The sequence below is a fragment of the Scyliorhinus canicula genome, chromosome 10 (assembly GCF_902713615.1).
Source record: "Scyliorhinus canicula chromosome 10, sScyCan1.1, whole genome shotgun sequence".
NCBI lineage: Eukaryota > Metazoa > Chordata > Chondrichthyes > Carcharhiniformes > Scyliorhinidae > Scyliorhinus > Scyliorhinus canicula.
Window position 1 is genome coordinate 137560977 of NC_052155.1, and position 25011 is coordinate 137585987.

Below are 25011 nucleotides of genomic sequence, written 5' to 3' on the forward strand. Positions count from 1 at the left end.
GTCTTCTCCCTCATCTTTTGGTTTCTTCCTGAGGATTCAGGATAAAGGGAGGGACCGTTTGAAAATCCATTTTAAAACTCTCATGCTGAGAACCTCAGTTTGACTCAGTGAAGCTGGTAGTCTGTCTGTTGTACACAAGGTAGAATTGCGCAGACCTGAGGGAAGGTAACTTCCCAGAGAGTTCTAACTGAAGGCAGATATTAATAGGTGCGAACCAACCGATAGTTTTTTAACACTTTGTGCCCAGAGAAGATCATCGCCTAAAGACCACAACCTCAGCAGCAAAGATACGCATCTCTTATTCCCAGTTTAATCCCTGTTATTTTGAACCTTTCCTGCCCATCCACCCTGGGCCTGTCTTTTGTGTGTTTGGGTGGAGGATGCAACAGGTTTGGGGAATAGTTAGATTAGTGGACCATTGTTCTATTATTTCCATTACATATTTCTCACTTATTGTTATAAATAAACAGTTTTTAAAAATGTTTTACTTACAAACCTGATGCCTGTAAGTCCTTAGAGCAGTCACAGGTCAAAGGTCACTTATGTTGGGACCCCAGGGGTGTGGTGCTGGAATTGACCATTCACTAGCTCAGGGTGTGGTAACAGTCTGCAAACTAGTTTCCTGAGATTCATGCACAAGGACACCCAGATTCCTCTGCATGAAACATTCTGGCATTTCTCTCCATTTAGATAATACAACACCTTTCCATTTTTCTGCCCAAAATGGATGACCTCACATTTATCCATATTAAACACCACCTGCAAAATTTTGGCCCATTCACCTTACCTATGCATATCAATTTGTAAATTTCTTCATTGCAATTTACTGTCCCACCTATTTTAATGTCATTTACAAATCCAGCTGTAGTACCTTCTATACCTACATCTAAGTCATTAATATAGATTGTAAATAGTTGGGGCCCGAGGACTGAACCCTGTGGCACCCCACTGGATAGATATCACCAACCAGAAAAAGAACCATTTATCCCAATTCTCTGTTGGTTAGTCAGTCTTCTATCCAAGCTAATAAATTACCCCTAATCCCATGTGATCAAACCTTGTGTTTTAACCGTTTGGAAACACCTTGCCTTCTGCAAGTCCAGATATACTACATCTACAGGGTGCTCATTATCCACTTGGCTCGTTACATCTTCAAATTAGTCAACCATAATTTACCCTTCATAAAACCATGCTGACTCTGATGGATTGCATTTTGACTTTTTAAATGCCCTGTTATTACTTCCTTAATAATGGATTCTAACAGAATTCCAACAACAGAGGTTAAACTAACTGGTCCATAGTTACCTACTTTCCACCTCCCTTCTGTCTTGAATGAGGGCATTACTTCTGTGAGGGCCACAACAAATCCAGCACAAGTTTGTAGAATAGAAAGAAATAACATTTATTTACAATTACAGATTATACACAGCAGCAGTACTCTCCTGCTGCTCACTCCTCTCCAGCTGGTTCCATACTGGCCAGCTCTATTTATGCAGGTGACTCTGCTAATGATTTCCCTGCCCCCTCATTGGGGAAGCTCATACCCCAAAGGATTGTGGGATTGCCATTAGTCCCCAGCCAATGGTAAGCAGGCAGGTTATAACAAATACATTGGTGTTTTTCCAATTCACTGGAACCTTTCCCACAATCAGGGAATTTTGGAATACTAATAATCAGTGAATCCGCTCTCGCTGCTGCCACTTCCTTCAAGGCCCCAGGATGTGTAGACCATCAGACTCTGGGGACCTGTCTGCCTTAAATCACAATAGTTTACCTATTGATTTAAAACATATATAATTGTATTAAATCTTTTCCATTTTTACAATACATTTAACATCAAAACCCATATTCCTCAAAGTAAAGTGAAGTCGTCATAGTTCCAGATGGCCATCGGCTGCTTTCCCCTTTCAGGGGGAGAGCTGACTGGTGATGATTTAACCTGACGATCACCACACTTCAGGTGAGGGGCAAGGTTGACAAGGCAGGGCCTTCATGAATAACCTCCATAGTAAATGATGCACAAAACTCATATAACAAATACCCCAAACAACCATATCCACCCATCCATCTAGATAAAAAAACTACAATCTACCAAACAAACAAAACACCCCAGACTCCCCAACTCCCCCCCCCCCCCCCCACCCCCCCAAGATACAGTGATTAATTCCGTAAAGTAGGCAATGAATGCTATCTCCGGTAGAACCCTTCAAACAACCCCCTGAACAATGGGCGCGATTCTCCGCCCCCACGACGGGTCGGAGAATAGCGGGAGGGCCTTCCCGACATTTTTCCCGCCCTCCCGCTATTCCCCCCCCCCCCCCCCCCCGCCCAACTCCCGACACGAATCGCTGCCGCCGTTTTTTACGGCCGGCAGCGATTCACAGCTGATAGATGGGCCGAAGTCCCAGCCCTTTACGCTGTTTTTACGAACGGCAAACACAACCTTATTAAGGTTTTGCAAAATTTTTCATAATAAATAGTAATAATCTTAACACAACAAATTAGTGAACATTAACATAGTACAGAAAGAGAATATACAACAGCAATCAGCTAGACGTTACCCCACGCACCTCAGTCCTCCCACACTCTCCCATCGGGGCACTCACCCCCCCCACCCCCCCCCCCCCCCATGGATTGTTGCTGATGCTGACGTTTTAATTTTCCCCAAGAAGTCGATGGATGGTATTATGCCCCCACTCAACAGCAGCAGCTCTGTACACTTGGCAAAGTTATTTACACCCATATGTAGGCATCTGGTCGTGGTGTTGTCCCTTGCTTCTCCCGGATGCTGACGTTGTCGTCTTGTGCGCACTTCCGCTTCTGCAGCCCTCCCGTCTTCCCCGTTTTCTCTGTTCCTGTGGATGCCAAGTTTGTTAACGTTTCCCTGCCTTCCCCCTCCCTGGCTCTCCTCTATTGTTCCCTGTCTCTTCCCTCTACCACCCCTCTCCCCGCCTTTCCTTCCTCTTAGGTTCAGCTGTCCCTCCCCCACTCTCCCAGTCTAATTCTCCCTCTCATGCTCTGGCTACTTTCCCCTGATTCGTGGCTACCTGGCTATTCTTCTGCTTGTTCGTTGGCCAAAAACAGGTCCCGGAACAATTGGGTGAATGGCTCCCACGTTCTGTGGAAGCCGTCGTCTGACTCTCGGATGGCAAATTTGATTTTTTCCATTTGGAGAGATTCCGAGAGGTCGGACAGCCAGTCTGCAGCTCTGGGCGGTGCTGCTGACCGCCAGCCAAACAGGATTCTACAGCGGATGATCAGGGAGGCAAAAGGCAAGGGCGTCCGCTCTCCTCCCCAGGAATTGATCTGGCTGGTCTGAAACCCCATAGACTGCCACTTTCGGGCATGGCTCCACCCTCACCCCCCACCACTTTGGACATAGCCTCGAAGAAGGCTGTCCAGTATTCCACAAGTCTGGGGCAAGACCAGAACATATGGATGTGGTTGGCCGGGCCTTCTTGGCACCGTTCACATCTGTCCTCCACCTCCGGGATGAACCTATTCATATGGGTTCTTATTAAGTGGGCTCTATGTAACACCTTTAGTTACGTCAGGCTGAGCCTTGCGCACGTGGAGGTGGAGTTGATCCTATGCAGTGCCTCGCTCCAGAGTCCCCACCCTATTTCGATCCCCAGGTCCTCCTCCCACTTCATTCTTGTTGCGTCCAGTACGGTGTCGGCCTCTTCTACCAGTCGGTCGTACATGTCGCTACAGTTTCCTTTATCTAATATGCTTGCGTCCAGTAACTCTTCCAGTAGTGTTGTGGGTATGTCGTTGTCTCCTTTCGTAGGAAGTTATTTAGTTGCAGGTACCTTAGCTCGTTCACCCTGGCTAGCTGGAATTTCTCTGTCAGTTCGCCTAGTGTTGCGATCCTGCCGTCCATGTATATGTCCCTGACTGTCAGTGTCCAGTACCCATATTTTGAAGGTGGTGTCAGTCAGCGCTGGCATGAACCTATGGTTGTTGCAGATGGGAGCTTTACCCGACATTTTGGTCAGACCAAATTGCTGCCGCAGTTGGTTCCAGGACTGGAGGGTGGCTATTACCACCGGGCTGCTGGAGTGTTGTTTGGATGGGGATGGGAGTGCCACCGTGGTGAGGGCCCGGAGTGAAGTCCCCCTGTAGGAGGTCTCCGCGTGCACCCACTCGGCCTCTGGCTCCTTGATCCATATTTGCTCGGCTGTCGCCGCCCAGTGGTAGAAATGTAGGTTTGGAAGGGCCCCCCTTGGACTTTGTTTTTTGTAGGGCCTTCTTTGGGATCCTAGCATTCTCCCCCCCCCCCCCCCCCCATACGAACGCTATGATTAGTTTGTCTAGTGCTTTGAAAAAGGCCTTGGGTATGTAGATCGGGATGAATCTGAATAGGAAGAGGTACCTGGGCAGCACATTCATTTTGATCATCTGGACTCTCCCTGCGAAGGAGAGTGGGAGTGTGTTCCATCTTTGCAGGTCCTTTTTTACTTCCTCCGTCAGACTGGTGAGGTTCCATTTGTGGATCCCTTTCCAGTCTTGGGCTATTTGTATCCCCAGGTAGTGGAATTTGTGTCGGGCTTGTTTAAACGTCAGTCCCGTTAGTGCTGCCCCACCTACCTGTGGGTGTACTGGGAAGATCTCGTTTTTGCTCATGTTGAGTTTGTAGCCCGAGAAGGCACCAAACTCTTTCAGGAGCGCGATGATTCCGTTCATGCTGCTTTGTGGGTCCGAAATGTAGAGGAGCAGGTCATCTGCATAGAGTGAGATTCTGTGCTCTCTGCCACCCCATTGGATTCCCCTCCAGCTTTTTGTTGCTCTGAGCGCAATTGCTAGTGGCTCAATCGCTATAACGAAAAGCAGCGGGGACAGTGGGCATCCTTGTCTGGTGCCCCTGTGCAGTTGGAAGTATCGGGAGTTGGTGTTGTTTGTCCGTACACTCGCCATGGGAGCGCTGTATAGGAGTTTTACCCAGGAGGTGAATCCTGTTCCAAGCCCGAACCGCTCCAGTCTGCTAGTAGGGCAACGTCCAACCTCCATGTGGGGCGTTGGGCCCTGCGCTTCTCCAGCCTCACGTCCATGTAGTGTGGGGCGTGATCTGATATCACCATTGCCTATCTCACTTTGTCTATCCCCGGAAGTACTGTTTTCCCCACCACAAAGAAGTCAATTCTGGTGTATACGTTGTGTACTGGGGAGAAGAAGGAGAACTCCTTCTCCCCCAGGTGGGTGAACCTACAGGTGTCCACCGCTCCCATCTGCTCCATAAAGTGACCTGGTTCCCTTGCCATGCTTGAAGTTTTCCCCGTTTTAGGGTTTGATCTGTCAGTTGTTGGATCCTGTACACAGTTGAAGTCCCCCGCCATGATTAGTTGGTGCGTCGCTGTGTCCGGGATTTGCGCCATGATCTTCTTGATGAAGCTCGCGTCGTCCCAGTTGGGCGCGTACACGTTAACTAGTACTACCGGTGCTCCATCCAGGGCCCCGCTGACCATGATATACCGTCCCCCTGGGTCTGTAACCATCTTTGTCGCCTTAAACATCGTCCATTTGCTGATCAGTATCGCCACCCCACTGGCCCTCGTCCCATAGCAGGAATGGTAGGTCTGTCCCACCCAGCCCTTTCTTACCCGCAGACGGTCCTGCTCTCTCAGGTGTGTCTCTTGGAGGAAGATTATGTCAGCCCTCAGGTTTCTTAAGTGGGTGAGGACTCTGGATCTTTTCACTGGGCCGTTTAGTCCCCTTACGTGCCAGGTGACTATCCTGGTGGGGGTCTTCTGTCCCCTCGCTCTTGTGGGATCAACCATATTTACCTGACGGACGCGCCCCTGCCCTCCGGGGTTCCCCTTTGTTAGGGGGCCGTCCAGGATGGCCGCTGTCGCTGCTCTCTCCATGCGGTCGGGCCCCTGCGCTCCGGGGTTTCCCATCGCCCAGGGGGCACCCGACATGGCCGCCCACTGTGCGACTGCCACACGGGTAGCCCCCTACGCTCTGGGGCCTCCCTTCACCCAACCAACGTACTGGGTGGATGCTTACTGCGATTCCTTGTTCCGAGCCCTCTGTTGTGGCACTTTGTAGCCCTATTGTTGTTCCTTTTCTAGCCTTGTTTGTCCCTCCGTCCCTGTGTTCAGCACCCCCCGGGTCCCTCCCTTCCTGTTCCCCCTCCCCCCCGGTCCCTCCCTTTCCACCCCTTTCTTCCCCCCCTCCCGTGTATCCCTCCTTTGTCCCTCTTGTCATAATATACACCAGTATATCATGGTGCAGACACACACTAATGGACACACACAGGGACCAATCAACATGCACAAACACCGCAGCCAATCACCAGTTAGAATACACACACTATAAAGGCAGAGGGCATCACGGTTCCCGCTCATTCTGGGTGCTGCCTCTCAGTGTAACAAGAACTCATCCAGCCCAGCACAGACTCACACCACGTGCTGAGAGAATCAACTGGTTCAGACAAGGCTTAGGTCTCTAGTTTAAGTTAGCATCACTTAGACCCACAGTCATCGTGTGTTAGTTAGTTAGAAGTTAGTTAATAAAACTGAATTGAACCTTCATCAGAGTTGGAAGTGTCTGTTCATCTCTCAAGTCCACACTGACCTCTTTCCCCTGCTCCTATCCCCGTTTGCTCTCCCGCCTCTGTTGAATGGTGTCCCCCCCCTCCCTGCCTGGCGCCTTCCCCCCTGTTGGGAGTGCGCTGCGGCCCTGCTTTGCTGCATGTCCCCAGCGCTAGCTTTCTTGCTAGTGCGGTGATACCCCCCTCTCGGGAGTTTCTGTCTTGCTTCTCCTTTGCCCAGCCTCTGCGTTTTTCTGCCTGCTCGTCCCCCATCCTACCCTGCGCTCTCCTCGCTTGCTCTCCTTTCTCCACTGCTCTTGTTCCCTCGTGCTGGGGCCTGGTCTCCCACCTGTGGTGATCCCTGAGGTAGCGGTTTTCTCTTTGATCAGGGTGCGCTCTCCCTGATAGGGGTGGGGGGGGGGGGGAAAGAGGGCTGGTGTTGCCTCACCCCTCCTCCGTCGGCGTGCTGTTGCCCCTTGCCGGGGGCCCCGTACTTCTACCCTCGCTGATGTTTTTCCAGCCCGTGTTCCTCGATAAACTTGTTTGCTTTGGCGGGGGCTGTGAAGAAATATTCTCTTTTTTGGTATGTGACCCAGTGTTTTGCTGGGTACAGCATACCGAAACGCACTTTGCTCTTGTGAAGAGCTGCTTTCTCTCTATTAAATTCGGCCCGTCTCCTGGCGAGGTCTGCCCCGATGTCCTCGTAAATTCTAATGAAGTGTCCTTCCCATTTGCACGTTCTGTTCTCCCTGGCCCAGCGCAGGATTGTTTCCCTTGTATCGGTGCAGTTTAGCTATAACTGCCCTCGGGCGGTCCCCCACCTTGGGCTTCGGGCATAGCGACCATTGTGCTCTGTCCATTTCTGGTGGGTCGGGGAAAGTTTCCCTCCCCACTAGGTTGCCCAGCATCTCGGCCACGTGGGTAGTGGGGTTTCTACCTTCGATCCCCTCTGGTAGGCCCACTATCCTGACATTCTGTCGTCTTGAGCGGTTTTCCTGGTCATCCACCCTGCCCTTCAGGCTCCCCTGCGTTGTGCCCAGTCTCGCCGCCTCTCTCTCCAGAGCAATGATCTGGTCGCTCATGTCAGTTGCGGCCTTTTCCAGTTCCTTAATGGTTGCCCCTTGGGCTTCCACTTTCTCATCTTGGGCTTCCAATTTTTTCTCTTGGGCTTCCAGTTTCTTCTCTGCTCTGCCCAGGGCGAGCTGCACCTCCGCCAGGGCCTTGGCCATTGCTGCCTGTACGGCGGCCTCCATGTCTGCTCTGGTCTCTGTCTTGTTTCCCTGCTGATGTTCCCTCAGCGCCACGGCAAAGGCTGCCTTCCAGTACCCCTCTGGCCCGGGGGATATACTCCTGTCTGACCGGGTCTTTTTGTTGCAGCATGGCTTTGGTTCCCCAGCTTCATGTGACTGTTGGCTCGTCTGAACGGGCTCGCATCGTATCGTCCCGTTTGCTTTTGGTGCCTCTTCTCCCTCTGCTCTGGCTCCCTTCTGGCATTTTCTTTCGGTAAGTTTGTTTTTAAAAATGTGGGAGAAAAAAGTAAGAAAAAAAAAGAATTTATTTTTCCTTCCCCTTCTTTTCTCCCCCCTCCCTCTAAAGGTTTTCTTTCCAGAGTCTTTGTTGGTTTTTTTGGAAAAAGTGGGGGGGGGGGGGAAGATCTTCTTCTCCCTTTCCTCTCCTCACTCACCAGGGTCGGGAGAGAGGCTTCTGGTCGGGTTGGGACTCCCTTTTTTTTCTGCCACCTGCGTCGTGGTGGTTGCCGCCGGGGGGGGGGGGGGGGGGGGGGCGTTTTGGTTCAGGCCGTCGCTGGTCCTGCTATCCCGCGTTCTGCTGCCCCGTGCCCTGCTGCTGCGCGGGGGGCGGGGGGGATTGTTCGCCGGTAGTTCCTGCTGGCTTGGTGCCGCTTCTCCCCGGTCGTCCACGGTCTTCTGGGGGGGGGGGGGGAGTGCTCAGTTGGGCCGGCTTACACGTCGTCGCTCCGGAGCGCTTGCTCCGTTCGGGGGCGGGGCCTACCAGGCCGCCTCCAAGACTGCGGCTGCTCTCGCTCCCACGGGCCACTGCTTTTGGGTCCTTTGCGGCCTCTTTTTATTCTCTCCCGCTCGTACCTCCAGGTGAGCGCTGCATGGGTCCTTTTTTCTTTTTCTCCCTTTCCCTTTTCCCGCTTTCTGTTCTCCTCTCTCCGTTTTTAAAAAAATGTGCAACAGAGGAGATAACCCACAAGGATTAAAACCCCCCGGACTAAACAAGCAGAAAGTAAGAAAATATAAGTAAAAACCTAGTTCTGTAGCGGGAGCTGCCCCGTGCACGTCTTCCCCCTATAGAGCCCTACCGGAAGTCATCCAACTCCATTATCCTGAAGGCATTTTACATCCCACCCCACGAGAACATGAAAATCACACTCGACGAAATATTCACCATCATAAATAGCCTTGAAACGAAACATCCCGAAGCCTTGTTCATCGTAGCTGGGGACTTCAATCAGGCCAAGCTCAAGAGCATACTACCAAATTACCACCAACACGTCACCTGTTCCACCAGAGGCCCAAACATCCTGGGCCACTGCTACACAAATATCAAACATGCCTACCGCTCTATAGCCCGCCCACACTTTGGCAAATCTGACCACAAGGCTGTGCCCCTGCTCCCGGCTTATAAGCAAAAACTGAAGCGGGAGAATCCGTCAAAGAAGGTTGTGCACTGTTGGTCTAAGGAATCGGATGATCTCCTACAGGACTACTTAGAGTCAGTAGACTGGTCAGTATTTATAAACTCTGCGACCAGCCCGAACGAGTACACTACTACAGTAACTGACTTCATGAGTAAGTGTGTAGAAGACAGTGTGCCAAAGAAACAAATCCGCGTGTTTCCCAACTGGAAACCCTGGATGAACAGGGATATCCACTGCTTGCTGAAGTCTAGGTCTGAGGCGTCTAAGTCAGGCGACCCTGACCTCTACTAGAAAGCCAGATATGATCTAAAGAAATCCATCAAAGATGCCAAAAGACAGTACCGGACCAGGCTCGAGTCCCAGGCTAGCCACACGGACCCCCGTCGACTATGGCAAGGTCTGCAAGACATAATGGGCTACAAGATGAAGGCATGTAAAATTATCGGCTCCAATGCACCCTTCCCTGATGAGCTCAACACATTCTCTGCATGCTTTGAGCAAGAGGTCAGCGAGAGCAAGCCCTCCACCCCAGAAGCCTCGGATGAACTTGCATCTGAGATCACCATTGCAGATGCGAGAGCAGCCTTCTCGAAGGTCAACCCTCGGAAACCACTGACCGGGGTGGGGTATTCGGACGGCACTCAGGTCTTGTGAGGATCAGCTGGCGGGGTATTCGCAGACATCTTCAACCTCTCTTTACAAAAATCTTAGGTCGCTATCTGCTTCAAGAAGACCATCATCCCTGTACCAAAAAAAAGCCAAGCAGCGTGCCTTTATAACTATTGTCCAGTGGCTCTGACATCCATCATCATGAAGTGCTTCGAAAGGTTAGTCATGGCACGAATCAACTCCAGCCTCCCGGATTGCCTTGATCCACTACAGTTCGCCTACCGCTGCAACAGGTCCACAGCAGACGCCATCTCCATGGCCCTGCACTCTACCCTGAAACACCTAGATAACAAAGACACCTATGTCAGACTCCTATTTATCGACTACAGCTCAGCCTTCAACACCATCATTTCTACGAAACTCATCTCTAAACTCCATGGCTTTGGCGACTGGATCCTGAACTTTCTAACCCACAGGCCACAATCAGTAAGGATAGGCAACAACACCTCCTCCACGATCATCCTCAACACCGGTGCCCCACAAGGCTGTGTCCTCAGCCCCCTACTATACTCCTTGTACACCTATGACTGTGTGGCCAAATTCCCCTCCAACTCGATTTTCAAATTTGCTGATGACATCACAGTAGTGGGTCAGATTTCAAACAATGATGAGACAGAGTACAGGAATGAGAGAGAAGCTAGTGAACTGGTACGACGACAATAATCTCTCCCTCAATGTCAACAAAACGAAGGAGATTGTCATCGACTTCAGGAAGCATAGTCTACATCAATGGGAACAAAATAGAAAGGGTCATGAGCTTCAAGTTTTTAAGGTGTCCAGATCTTCAGGAAGCATAGTGGAGAACATGTCCCTGTCTACATCAATGGGAATGAAGTAGAAAGGGTCGAGAGTCAAGCAACAATGGAACCAACTGATCTGCAAATTTTTCAGAGAGTTCGACTGGAAATCCATCGGGCCTAGGTGCTTTACCCATTTGCATCTGCCCAATAACAGTCCAAACCTGTCCTCATGCCATCAAAGTTACCTTTGTTTAATTCCAGTGTGCAAGTGTGGGACTCCAGTTTCTTGCCCTCAAACTAAAATTTAAATTCTATCATGCTATGATCACTCTTCCCAAGAGGATCGTAGAACATTACAGCGTAGTAGAGGGCTGAGGACAGAGCCTTGTGGGGCACCGGTGTTGAGGATGATCGTGGAGGAGGTGTTGTTGCCTATCCTTACTGATTGTGGCCTGTGGGTTAGAAAGTTCAGGATCCCTTCAGCCCTCGATGTTGCGCCAACCTATGAAACCACTCGAAAGCCCATCTACACTATTCCCTTATCATCCATATGTTTATCCAATGACCATTTGAATGCCCTTTAAGAACAGTAATGAACCAGATGGGTTTTTACAACAATCAACAATGGTTTCATGGCCATCATTAGACTTTTAATTCCAGATTTTTTATTGAATTTGAATTCCACAACCTGCCGTGGTGGGATTCAAACCCATGTCCCCTGATCATTATACTGGGTCTCTAGATTACTAGTCCAGCAACAATACCACTACTCCGCAAATCCTTTACTATGAGGTCATTAATTAATCCCTTCTCATGGAATAATACCAAATCCAGAATAGCCTGCACCCTGATTGGTTCCACAACATATTGCGCCAAGATACAATCTCAAATACATTCAATGGACTCTCCCTTGAAGCACCCTTGCCAATTTGATTAATCTAGTCTTGCCCGGTCTGCGCGCGCATGGGCGGGCTGCAGCTCTGTGCGCATGCGCACTGTCAAGCTGTCCGGTCTGCGCGCAGGCGGAGTCTGAGTCTCTGTCAGCAGGCGTGAGCTGACTACCCAGCCTACGCGCAAGCGCAGTCTGGGACTGAGGGCAGGCGTGACGTCAGGTTGTCCTATATATGCGCAGGCGCGGTCTGCGGTTCTGTTCGCAGGCGCACTCGCAGACAACCTGCGCAGGCGCGGTACCACACAGCCCACCCAGTCTGTGCGCAGGTACGGGCTCAGGTTGCCGGTTTGTGCGCAGCAGTGGTCTGGAGCTCTGTGCGCAGGCGCAGTTTCAGGTGGTCGGTGACTTTATGCGCAAGCGCGATTCCTGGCAGTCCGGTGTGTGCGCAGGCGCGGGCTGCCGTTCTGGTTCTGTCCCACTTCAGTGTGTGTCAATGAGCTGCGGTTGGGGCTCTTTCCTGAGCATTGGGAAACTGGCATGAGGTTGGGTTGTGAGTATTGCAACGAATAACGCTTCAACATCGAGACGGAGTTTTGATCTCCGCATCTGTGGTGCTTCATGCTGCGGCCGGCCTTTAGGCTTGTTTATCATGGCTGAAGGGATGACATTTAGACAGATGCCAACATCATTTATTTTTCAAAAGTTCAACGATTTGCAAGTATTGTGAAGTGAAGGAGTTCCTGTAGCATTTGTCGGGGAGAATATTTCTGTTGGTGTCAACTATCCAAAGGTTTGGATCTTTTTTTTAAAGTAATGTTTCCATTAAAAGCCTTTCTCTTGCAGTGTGATGAACTATTGAAAGGGTTCACTCTCTGAGGGTCTTCACTGTGTTCTGTGCAAGCTGCGGTCAGGCACATACGTTAGGATTGTAATTCCAGCATTAACAGCTCGATAATGACATTTTTTTCAAAGCTGCAAGTTTTGTAAATTGTTAATTATAAAGAAACAAGGGCCTATCTATATTCCCTTTGCTAAAAGGTAACGTTCACCTTTTTTCTTTGCCCCGGCGTGCAGTTAGTTCATACTTCTTTAGTGACTGCCTGAGGGGCAACTTTCACAGCAGCCCAGGGCCAGCCAAACAGCTCACAATCTTAGCGGAATTGCATGTGAAATGCTGACATATAGCCTTCCAATAGACCCTGTCAGATCAGCATTAAATTGCCAGTGACACAATTTTAATTATAGATAGCCGGAAGGAATTGAAGCGCAGTCTTTCTGACCCGGTTTCTCGGGCAATGATAAACCCCTTGAGGAATGCCTGTTGTTTGGCCTCGATACACAGCATTTCTGGAGGAAGTATGTGTTTGGCGTCTGCTGTCTCCTACCTTCTTTTCAGGGTCTGAAATCCTCGTGTTTAATTTCCCAGGCTGCACATTAATTAAAGCTCATGAGAAGCAACTCACTGCTGCATGCTAGACCATGCTGGAAGCAGGTCCATGAAAATAGTTGAAAAGCAAGTAGGATTTTTAAAAAAAACATTTAATGATCTTTTACCTGAGAGGAGAGACTGGTTGTTTTAATTCTGATATGGACAAGTAAAAATGAAAGGAATAAGTGATTTGTTTTTATGAGGTTTTTGAAGGCCAAAGAGAGATAGGGCAACATTGTTTTGGAAGAAAATCCCAAAGGACGGGGTCATCATTTTTAAAATTTGTTGATTGGATGTGGGAATCACTGACAAGGCCAGTATTTATTGTCCATCCCGAATTGTCCGAAAGAGCAGTTAAGAGTCAAACCATATTGCTTAAAAAATGTTTTAAGTGTACCCAATTATTTTTTTAAAATTAAGGGGCAATTTAGAACATAGAACATAGAACAGTACAGCACAGGCCCTTCGGCCCTCGATGTTGTGCCGAGCAATGATCACCCCACTTAAACCCACGTAACCCGTATACCCAACAATCCCCCCATTAACCTTACACTACGGGCAATTTAGCATGGCCAATCCACCTAACCCGCACATCTTTGGACTGTGGGAGGAAACCGGAGCACCCGGAGGAAACCCACGCACACACGGGGAGGACGTGCAGACTCCACACAGACAGTGACCCAGCCGGGAATCGAACCTGGGACCCTGGAGCTGTGAAGCATTGATGCTAACCACCATGCTACCGTGAGGCCCTTTAGCATGGACAATCCACCTGCCCTGCAAATCCTTTAGGTTGTGGGGATGAAACCCAGACAGACACGGGGAGAATGTGCAAACTCCACACGAACAGTGACCCAGAGCTGTGATTGAGCCCAGGCCCTCAGCTCCATGAGTGATGCGACTGTCAATTCACTCGAGACATAAGTAGAAGTAAACCGTGGCTTTAATCAACGCAGGTGCCTGCCTGCGACTGAACCAATACTGAGAACCGCCTACAGGTCGACTGCTCTTTATACCTCCCTTCAAGGGGAGGAGCCATGGGCGGAGCCCATACATGCCCCAACATGTTCCCCTATGGATAACGCCATACAAGTGCAACAGCATAGCACAGATACAAATACAAGGGCAACAGCACAGATACAAATACACTGGTGGATTATTGGTATAATAAATTCACCACAATGAGGCAGTAGTGCTAATCACATTATTGTGGATCTGGAGCCATGTAGGTCAGGTAATAATGGCAGATTTCCTTCCCTAAAAGACATTAGTGAACCACATGGGTTTTTATGACCATCAATAATAGTTTCATGGTCATCATTGTTAAAACTAGCTTTCAATTCCATGTTTTTTTTATTAAGTGAATTTAAATTTCACCACTTGCTATAGCGGGATTTGAAACCATGCCCTAGCCTAGGTTTCTGGTTTGCTAGTTTTGTTACATTACCACTGTGTCACTATCTCCACTAATTAAAAGATTCACACTTTTATAGTGATGTGGAAAGTTGCCAAACACTGGGCAGGGGTGCCAGTAATGAAGCATAATCTGGAGTTGCAGGAATGGGTATATTCTGGTTGGGTGAGCTGATTGCAATTAGATGAGAGGAGCCCAAAGTGGAATTTGAAAGGTGTGTCTTGAAGTTTCCTGGGGCACAAGGAGTCAGTGGATGTAGCAAGGATAGTGGAGGTGCGGCAGAGAACATGACCACCGAGTTCAGCATTTGATAATTGCAACATTGGAACTGGGAAAGCTGTCAAGGTACTTGTATGAACAGTCAATCTCTGAGACCTGTAATGGTTTCATTGGCAGAGGGGCGAGCTAGAAATATAAGTGGCGAGCAGGACGAGGCTCCACTTGGGAGCCAGGGAGATTGATGGAAGTAAGTGTCGGGGACACTAGTTGGTAGTCAAAAATGGAGCCACATGGCTTCATTAATGCTGATTTTGATTTATGGGATGATGCCTATGACTTAATGAAGCTCACAATCATATGCTCTGGCTGCCACTCCAAGTCGGTAGTTATGGTGTATAAGGATTGATTATCATTGGCCAGATATATGGAAGTTGACTATTCCAAGTTTTGAGGTTCTGCCTTGTATTTTATTTCAAACTCACCATTGTTCTTCATGTTGCAATGTAGCAGAGAGAAAGTGATCATCATTGAAGCAGTCTGCAGGCGGGACTGAAAGAAAAAGCATTGCCGAGAGTATTATTGCCTTACTTGGCTGAGGAAAAGTAACTGTTTTAATTTTCACTCTGCATCATAACTTTGAAAAAGCTAATTTACCCCTTGGAAAATTTATAGTTTATTTTCGTGCTGCCTGGTATATTAATTCTAGTCCCCCTGCTGCTCTTTGCCCTTTAAATTGTCAGTAAGTATTAGTTCTGGGAACCTCTTCATGGTTCTATCTAGACTATGTACTTGATCTACTTATGTGACTGAAGGCATTTCAGGGGCTGGTTTAGCTCACTGAGCTAAATCACTGGCTTTTAAAGCAGACCAAGCAGGCCAGTAGAACGGTTCGATTCCCGTACCAGCCTCCCTGGACAGGCGCCGGAATGTGGCGACTAGGGGCTTTTCACAGTAACTTCATTGAAGCCTACTCGTGACAATAAGTGATTTTAATTTCATTTTCATTTGGTGAGTCCATGTAACAGTCAGCAGGTAAGTAATTCTTATCCTCTGAAAGGATGGATCAAATAAAAGTGCGTGATGGCCTGATCAAGAATCTTGCTTTGTGGAATTGTCATGAAACATTTGACAGGAAAATCTGTATTCCTAAAAAACAACATCACAACTAGAACAAAGAAAAGTACAGCACAGGAACAGGCCCTTCGGCCCTCCAAGCCTGTGCCGATCATGATGCCCTAATTTTTAAAAAAAAACCTTCTGCCCTTCCTCAGTCCGTATCCCTCTATTTCCTCCCTAGTCATGTACCCATCCAGATGCCTCTGAAATGTTGCTAATGTGCCTGCGTTCACCACATCCTCTGGTAGCACGTTCCGGGCACCCACCACTCTCTGTGTGAAAAACGTACCAGCTAGTATGTTCAATATGGCCTCATAGATTATAATAATTCTGAGTTGTTGCCAACTGGAATGCTATACCTAGAAAAGGGGTGGGACTGTTCCATCGATATGTGGAAAAAGAAATTGGGCTGGTATTTGAGAATGAGGAACTTCAGAATTACAGACAAAAAGTGAACATATTGGATATGCACAGCTGCTCTTTCAAAGAGGCAGTATAGGCATGATGGACTGAATGGTGTTCTGTGCTGTAAGTTTCTGTGATTCTATGAACAAAATCCTTGACAGTTGGGAATATGATGGGTTTGAATGTAGTCCACACAGATAGATGTGTGCATACGTTATACATTTTGTGTGTATGTGCATAAGTTATAATAGAGTACCTTATATCCAACTTTGCTGAAAACTACCTAAAGACCCGTAACTTTCAGGCTCCAAGGCATTGAATTTGGGGGGAACTCCAAAGATGCACTGGGGAATCCCCCTCGGTTAGAATTCACAGGGGAATTGTCCAGAAGTGCTAACGTTGCTCTGGGAAACATCCAACAAAGTGATTTAAATTGCTAACTTCAGGTCGCTCTCCCAGTTTTGCACCAATTATTACTCTGGAAGAGTTAGAAGAAATAAAACCACTTCTAATTTCAGTGTAACTATTTTAAACACCCAGACCAGGTCCCATACGTGACACACGTGTATCTCCGCCCCCCCCCCCCCCCCCGAACTAATGAACTCCCATGGTATTCCCAAACTCTCACCTGACTGCACCCCCTGACTCCAGCTGCATGGATCTAACATTGTGGGTCCGGCTAAGGCCTCCCCGCCACAGGTTCAGTGCACTTACCTCGACACTTATCTTATCCTGGCCTGTCAGTTTCACTGGGCTCTTTAAACCTACCTCCTTTACTGTGGGGAAAAAAACTGTGGTCTCCCCATGGAAGACGGAAGACGCAAGTAGCATCCCAGAAATACTCATAAATCAAGAGATGAAGGGGAGGGAGGAAATTAAAATAATTCCAATCTCCAGGGAAAGGGCACAGAGAAAGCTTAGAACTGAAGACTGGCATATCTCCAGGACCTGATGGACTTCATCTTAACAGTCTTGAAATTAGTGGCTGCTCAGATTGGAGCTGTTTTGCTGGTAATTTCCCCAAATGTCCTCGATCCTGGAAAGGACACATCGGATTGGGACGGTAGCACAGTGGGTAGCACTGTTGCTTCACAGCGCCAGTGACCCAGGTTCAATTCCTGGCTTGGGTCACTCTGTGTGGAGTCTCCCCGAGTCTGCATGGGCTTTCCTCCCACAAGCCTGAAAGACGTGCTGTTGGGTGATTTGGACATTCTGAATTCTCATTCAGTGTACCCAAACAGGTGCCAGAGTGTGGCATCGCGGGGATTTTCACAGTAACCTTATTGCAGTGTTAATGTAAGCCTACTTGTGACACTAATAAAGATTGTTATTCAACAGCAAATATAACTCCTCTATTCCAGAAATAATATAGACAGGAAAATACCAGCCAGTTAGCCTAACATTCGTCATAGGGAAAATGCTGAATCTATTAGTAAAGAGGCTATAGCGGAGCATTTAGAAAATCTTAATACAATCAAGCAGCATCAACATGGTTTAACAAAAGGGAAATCATGTTTGACTAATTTATTACTGTTTTTTGAGGAAGTAATATGAATAAAGGAGAACCTGTAGGTGTTCTTGGATCTCCAAAAGACATTCGATAAGGTGCCACATCAAAGGCTTCTACACAAAATAGGAGATCATGGAGCATCTATTAACATGGATAGAGGATTGGTTAGCTAACAGCAAGCAGAGAGGGATGATTGGGTCATTTTCAGGTTGGCAAATTGTTATTCGTGGAGTGCCACAGGGATCAGTGCTGGGGTTTTAACTATTTATAATATATTAATAACTTGGGAGGAGGGACGGAATGTATGGTTGCTAAATTTGCTGATGATGCAAATATAGGTAGTTCTCACCCTTTCATGTACCTGTGTACTGCACCACCGTGAAAATAAGAAAACATGCCTTTATGTTTTTTTTAACTCTAGCATGCTTGGCAATAATTATTTTTCAAACTCTGACATGCTACAGGTTGACTATCCTCTAACCGAAACCCTTGGGGCCAATTAAGTTTTGGATTTCAGATAATTTCCCTTTTAGGATACCACATAAGCATCTAGGCTGACTTAAATTACAGAAGCCTGTAAGCTTATATAGAAGCTTAGGCTAGCTATATAGTCTAAAATAAATTAAGTAGCTGAAAAAGTAAGGTGGGCCACTGAACAATAAATACAGGATACCTGTCGTAGGTTTCCACCGGTGGCACCATTTGCGATTCTGCTTGTAGATGAGGGTTTGCAAGGTAACCCGTGCAGACAAATAAAACTAAACTTTCAGGCTGACGGACGGGTATAGTCGGCGAGGTTCGTGGTGGCTGGGGTCACAGATGCTAAAGGTTGATGAGGTTAAAGCAAAGTGCGGTTTTTGGGTGTGTTCACTTTTGGGAATTACGGATAAAGGATACTCGAACTGTACTGCTCTAAGACCCTTCATTTCTCAGTAAAATATTGATTCTTTTATCGTCTAAAATAGTTAAGTCCTTGCATTGTAAATCTGAATATGTACAAACATTTATGTCACCAAACAGCACACATTTGAAATTCATTGACTCAGGAAAGGTAGACCTTGATCACACAGGCAGCAGCTGGAAGGTTTCCCTGTGTGGTTAACAAATGAGAATGAAAGAGCATTTGTGCATCTGGATAATAAGCCTCAAGGGATGGTTTGGTGATGCACCAGCACACATGGGATTCTGGTATCGTTCCAAACATTGAGTGTTTCTCTATCAGTTAATGGCATCATCTGAATCTGCTGAGTGTGGCGCAACTTTTATTCTGACCTAGTGGAATTATATCAAAAAGTTTTATGCTTTACCAGTCGCTAAACAAATTAATTAAAATTTTATGCATTGCATGCATGTAGCATTCTTAATCTCTTTACTAAGGTGGCAACATTTGAAATATTCCTGTCTTCTTGTTTGTGCACAATCCTTTCTGCTAGAATTTCACATCATTGTCGTGTCAGAAGCAAGGGAGTCATGGCAACGCCCCCAGTGCCTGGTGCCGGGATGCCTGGAGCATTTTCTGGACCCCAGGCCCAGGCTGGACGCGAAGTTAATACAGCTTCTCTCTGTCGAATTGGCCAAGAGACGGTGCAAGACATTGTTTCAAGAACAATGGAGATCTTCCAGCTCCTAAGGAACATGCAGGTCAGTGACTGCCTTTTACCTACATTGCTTCATTGCAGTAGGTACTGTGAATGAGACAAAGTTCTGAAACAAGACTAGAAATTCTAGTGATCCATACATGGGTATGTACAGAAGGGGCTGATGGGTAATGGAAAGACCACCAGGGGGCAGCACTGGCGTGTATAAAGGTGAGGCACAGACAGACCTCCCCCTCTCTTTGGCTGATGTGACTATGAGGAGAACAGGAACAGAAATTTAGCTCAAGGCTGCTAGGGTGGTCAGGCCTAGCTGCAGAGCATAGAAAAGTTGTAACCTTGTTTACTAGTGCAGTCCTTTAAGTAAGAGCTCACACAATTATTTAAGTTGTGTTGCTCAATAAACTTTCTCTCAAACTTCTGGACAACTTCCAGCCTCCTTCCCGAGCGTCTACTGTAACTGAGTTGAGTAGCACAGATTACCATCTCTACAGGTAACAAAACATGGTACAGGAGTGGCTTTAATTGAACGGCACTAGATAGATTAGGTTAGAGACCAGAAAGAACCAAAGCAACCAGCAAAAGCAACGGGCCGGCCGCTTGACTGTGGAAGACTTTGCAGCATTTTGATTCCAAACAACCTACTGAAGCAATGGATCACACGCCACTTCCAGAGTTGCTGAAAACTACCAGTAAGTTAAATAGTAACTGGAAGATGTATAAACAGCAGCTTCAAATATACATGGCAGCTACGGACCTAAATGCAGCCACCGACGAGAGAAAGATTGGAATATTACTCTCAACGGCAGGCGGTAGACATTTATAACTCGTTTACGTATGGTGATACTGAAGATGAAACTAAATATCAAGTGATAATGGCAAAATTTGATGAGCATTGTAAATCACAGTCAAATGAAAGTATGGAACAATTTAACCTGCGTAACAGATTCCCAAAAAATGGGGAGACTATCTCCAATTTTGTCACAGATCTCTACTTGCTAGTAGAAGATGTAAGAATGGTGTCCTCTCCTCACAGGCTTTCTTTTCCGGCAGCTGGCGCCCATAACGGCATGTCTGCGCATGCTGTGCAGTCAGGACAGACGCGATCCCGGAATTACCTGAAGCCTGAAGAGCGCGCTGCGCATGCGCGATCGCTGCCGGCGCGTGACGTCACGGACGTCATGACATGCTAACACTGTGGCACCGCCCATTTAAAAGGGAAATGTCCTGCACAAGGGAAAAGGTGTCTAAAATGCTCTAAGATGAATCATTTTGCCTCCCAGTATCAGTCCACAGCCAAATATTACTCTCCAATGCAAAGGCATGGAAACTTTAAGGTTCGCACAGTAGCTGTAATGGGCACTCGGACACCCGAAGAAAATGTTTACGGGAGAACACTAACGGCATTGGAATCATAAACGCCACAGAGGAACCGCATGAGCTGACCACACAGCCTCGACACGTGCATACCGTTGAATCCACAAGCGAATGGAGTGCCACGGTGCAAGTGAACAACTCCCCAATTACATTCAAGCTGGACACGGGAGCATCCGCAAACTTGATGACAAGCAAAGATCTCGCAATAATCCCAGGGACACAAGAGGTGATACCTGCTGCATGCAAGTTAACAGACTACAATGGCAACCAGATCACCTTGAGGGGATCATGCCACCTACAAGCAGTTCATAAGAAAGTCACAAAAGGACGTTTTGAGATCGTGGACGACAAAAGAACCTCACTGTTAGGTGCTCAAGCCTGCAAGGCTTTGCGGCTGATACAAAGGATTTTCATGAACACGGTTGACTCATCACGACTTGCCGATGACATACAGATGCTTCTCAGTGACTATCCCAACGTCTTTTCTGGCATGGGTACGTTACCCTACAAGTACAAAATCCTGCTCAAAGAGGATGCAACACTGGTCATTCATGCACCAAGGAGGGTACCTGCTCCACTGCGAGACAAGCTAAAAGCAGAACTCCAACGCCTCCAATCTTAAGGCATCATCTCACAAGTCACACAGCCGACTGACTGGGTCAGCTCGTTGGTGTGCGTCAAGAAGCCGTCCGGTGAACTTAGAATCTGATTAGATCCCAAGGATTTGAACAAAAACATTTGCAGGGAACACTACCCTATTCCCAAGCGACAGGAGATAATGAGCAAAATGGCGCAAGCTCGCATATTCACCAAACTTGATACCTCACAAGGCTTCTGGCAGATGCAGCTCGATGATTCCAGCCGACTGCTGTGTACCTTCAACATGCCGTTTGGACGTTATTGTTATAATCGAACGCCTTTCGGGATTATATCTGCATCCGAAATATTTCACCGAATAATGGAGCAGATGACAGAAGGCATTGAAGGCGTCCGTGTATATGTTGATGACATCATAATATGGTCAATGACAGAGGAAGACCACATTGCTAGGTTGAAACAAGTCGTCCAAAGAATTCACCAATTTGGGCTGAAGCTCAACCAAGCCAGGTGCACCTTTGCATGTTCGTCTCTGACCTTCCGGGGTGACACCATATCAGAGCACAGGGTGAAGCCGGATGCTGAGACGATCGCAGCAATTCAGAGCATGCAGCGGCCACATGACAAGAAAGTGGTTCTCCGGTTCCTGGGATTCTTCAACTTCCTAGGCAAGTTCATATCAAACCTAGCAGCATGGATGACGGCGTTACGGCAAGTGATAAGGAAGGACACGGAGTTTGACTGGACCCCACATCACCAAGATGAATGGGAGGATCTGAAGCACCAGTTGATGGCAGCTCCAACGCTGACATTCTTTGACCCAGCAAAACCCACAAAGATCTCCACTGATGCCAGTTAGTATGGAATTGGTGTGGTGCTACTTCAACAGAATGACCAGTTGGACTGGGTCCTAGTCGCTTACGCTTCTCGAGTGATGACCGCAACCGAGTGCAGGTATGCACAGATAGAAAAGGAGTGCCTGGGATTGATCACTCGTGTGACAATATTCCACCACTATGTGTATGGTCTTCCCACATTTCTCATGGAGACTGATCATAGACCACTGGTTAACGTCATCAACAAGAATCTCAATGACATGACACCGTGTCTACAATGCATGATGATGAAGTTGCAGAGGTATGACTTCACGCTGGTCTACACTCCTGGGAAGGACCTAATAATAGCTGACACCTTATCCCGAGCCATTGACACTGACAACCCACTTCCATTAATGTTGTGGAAGCTCATACACAGTGGTGCAGGGAGACACTCCCGGCAACGGACGAGAGGCTGCAGCAAATTCGTCAGGCGACACGGGAAGATGCAACCCTGCTTCAAGTCATGCACAACCTTCAGCATAGCTGGCCAAGAGGGTGGTGCCCACAGTTCCAAAACGTCCAAACTGTCCGTGGTGGATGGCATCATACTGTGGAATAGACAGAATCGTCATTCCACTGGCGCTCCGGGCAGACATGCTCCGCAGGATTCATGAGGGGCACCTTGGTGCCAAAAAGTGCAAAAGGAGAGCACGCCAATCCGTGTCTTGGCCTGGGATAAACGAGGACATAACGAACATGGTGCTCACATGTGGCATGTGTCAAAAGCATCGACCGGTACAGTGCAAGGAGCCACTAAAGCAGCACGAGATGGCTACGCTACCGTGGGACAAAGTTGGTATTGACTTGTTTCATTCCATGGGTCGACACTGTGTTCTTCTCATCGATTATTACTCCAACTTTCCGGAGTGCTGAAACTCCCGGATCTCACATCAGCATCGGTTATCAAAGCCTGCAAAGAACCCTTCTCGAGGCATTGCATCCCACAGACGGTCATGTCCGACAATGGTCCTTGCTTTACCAGCTGGGAGTGGTTGGAATTTGCAAAACAGTACAACTTCAAGCATGTGACGGCGAGTCCACACTTTCCTCAATCGAATAGCAGAGTGGAGAAACATGTCCACATTATTAAGCAACTGATCAGCAAAGCCGCTGACTCGAAGTCCGACATACACTTGGCCCTATTGTCATACAGTTCGTCGCCTTTGAGCTCTGGGCTGTCACCGGCTCAAATGCTCTTCAATTGAAATGTGCAGACAACGCTACCGGCGTTACACTTCACCAATCCAGATCACTCTCCAGTCCTGGACAAGATGCGTCACCAACGACAGGGACAAAAGAGGCACTATGACCAGCAGGCAAAAGTGCTGCATCCGTTAGCGATCAACGACAGGGTTAGGTTGCGACACCCGGCTGGGGGTTGGTCTAACATGGTGATGGTCCTCCGTCAAGTATCCCCACGATCTTACGTTGTGAAGTCTGATGATGGAATACTGTTTCAACTCAATCAGCGAGACCCGCTGAAGGTTGCTCCTCGCCAACCTGTGTTTCTGACGTTAGATCTGCAGGGCTCTGTCATGCGACATCCCTTCAGCAGTGGGTGCCCGAATGGACATAAAAACCTCTGGGTCTCCATGCCCACTCAGGAGGTCTACCCGAATCAGACGTGCACCCAACCATCTGAACTTGTGAACATGGACTGATGCAATCATTGCTCTGTTCTATATTTGTGCATGAAGCTGTGTTTGATTTTTGTTTTTAGTTACAGCTCTGCAACTATGAAAAAAAAAAGTGAAAAAGGGGGATGTAGTGATCCTTACATGGGTATGTACAGAAGGGGCTGTTGGGTAATGAAACAACCACCAAGGGGCAGCACTGGTGTGTATAAAAGTGAGACGCAGACAACCCTCCCCCTCTCTTTGGCTGATGTGACTGTGAGGAGAACAGGAACAGAAATTTAGCTCAGGGCTGCTAGTGTGGCCATAAGCAAGGGTCTATAAAAAAGATGGCTAAGCATACAGAAATGCAGACAGGTTGAGACAGGAGAACAAATCACAACTGGCACAATACAATCACTAGACATAAATATGTACCAAGCAGCCCCACCAGAATCCGAGGAAGAAACAAGATGAGGTCGTAAAAACATGGTAAAGTAGTGCACACCCCTCTTTGCGGTGTCAGCCCGCAATTACTACGAGATATCCACACCGCGTTTAGGTGCGCACCAACGTACATCTCCCCCAAATTCCAGCAACACCAAAGGCACCCATCAAAGCCTCTTCTCCTCCGATACCAGACCCATCAGTATCCATGTAGGAGCCAAGCACAGATTCTTCATATCTACCATTACAAAAATAAAGAAAATGCATGAAAACCCCAGTTCTAAGGCGGTTGCATATATACCACACAACGCAACTTAACCCCAAACTAATGGCCCAGTGCAGAACTAACATCATTCCACACGATTATGCAGAGAGGACCAGCGGTAACATGTTCAGAATGTGATTGAACCTTCAGAGCCTCCCAAGAAAGGAAGAAGAAGAAATAGGAAGGAAAGGCCAGAACACCCAGAGCTAAGCCACAGGATAGATAACAAGGGATCAGGACCCAACCCAGGCTCCATACTTTCCTGGCACATGCCAAGCAACCACCAACGAAGAAGAGAAGAGAATAGGTCACTCAATCAACCAAAAAGATGTCCCACCCCCAAGGGGAACAGCTGGATATCTACCAAGCATAGAACTGCACATCCTCAGACCCCGTGCACTTGAAGACGCAATCCCTAACAACTCGGGATGCCCCCAACAACACCCTGAAAGAGGGACACCCCAAGCCCCCAGAGGCAACATGACCCAGCACATCCTACCCCCCAGCCGAACCCACACATCTCCCACCCCATCCAGGGCAAGTACTATCCCCATTAATACTATGAAGAAAAGGATAATCACTCCAGCCCGGGGGGAACTCCAACCCAAAAAGAAGAATCATCAAGACCCCCCAGCAATTGGGTGCCCT

At 48.0% G+C, this 25011-nt stretch overlaps 1 protein-coding gene across 1 annotated transcript in view; it reads left to right on the forward strand.

Moving 5' to 3' along the window:
• The first annotated feature begins 11937 nt into the window (after positions 1 to 11937).
• The window catches only part of LOC119972675 (mediator of RNA polymerase II transcription subunit 30-like), a 68260-nt gene continuing 55186 nt past the window's right edge, over positions 11938 to 25011 (forward strand). The window contains exons 1-2 of the mRNA XM_038809778.1: positions 11938 to 12288; positions 19025 to 19232. Coding sequence (XP_038665706.1) covers positions 19062 to 19232 — 171 coding nt within the window. The 5' untranslated portion in view covers positions 11938 to 12288; positions 19025 to 19061. The remainder of the gene's footprint in view (positions 12289 to 19024; positions 19233 to 25011) is intronic.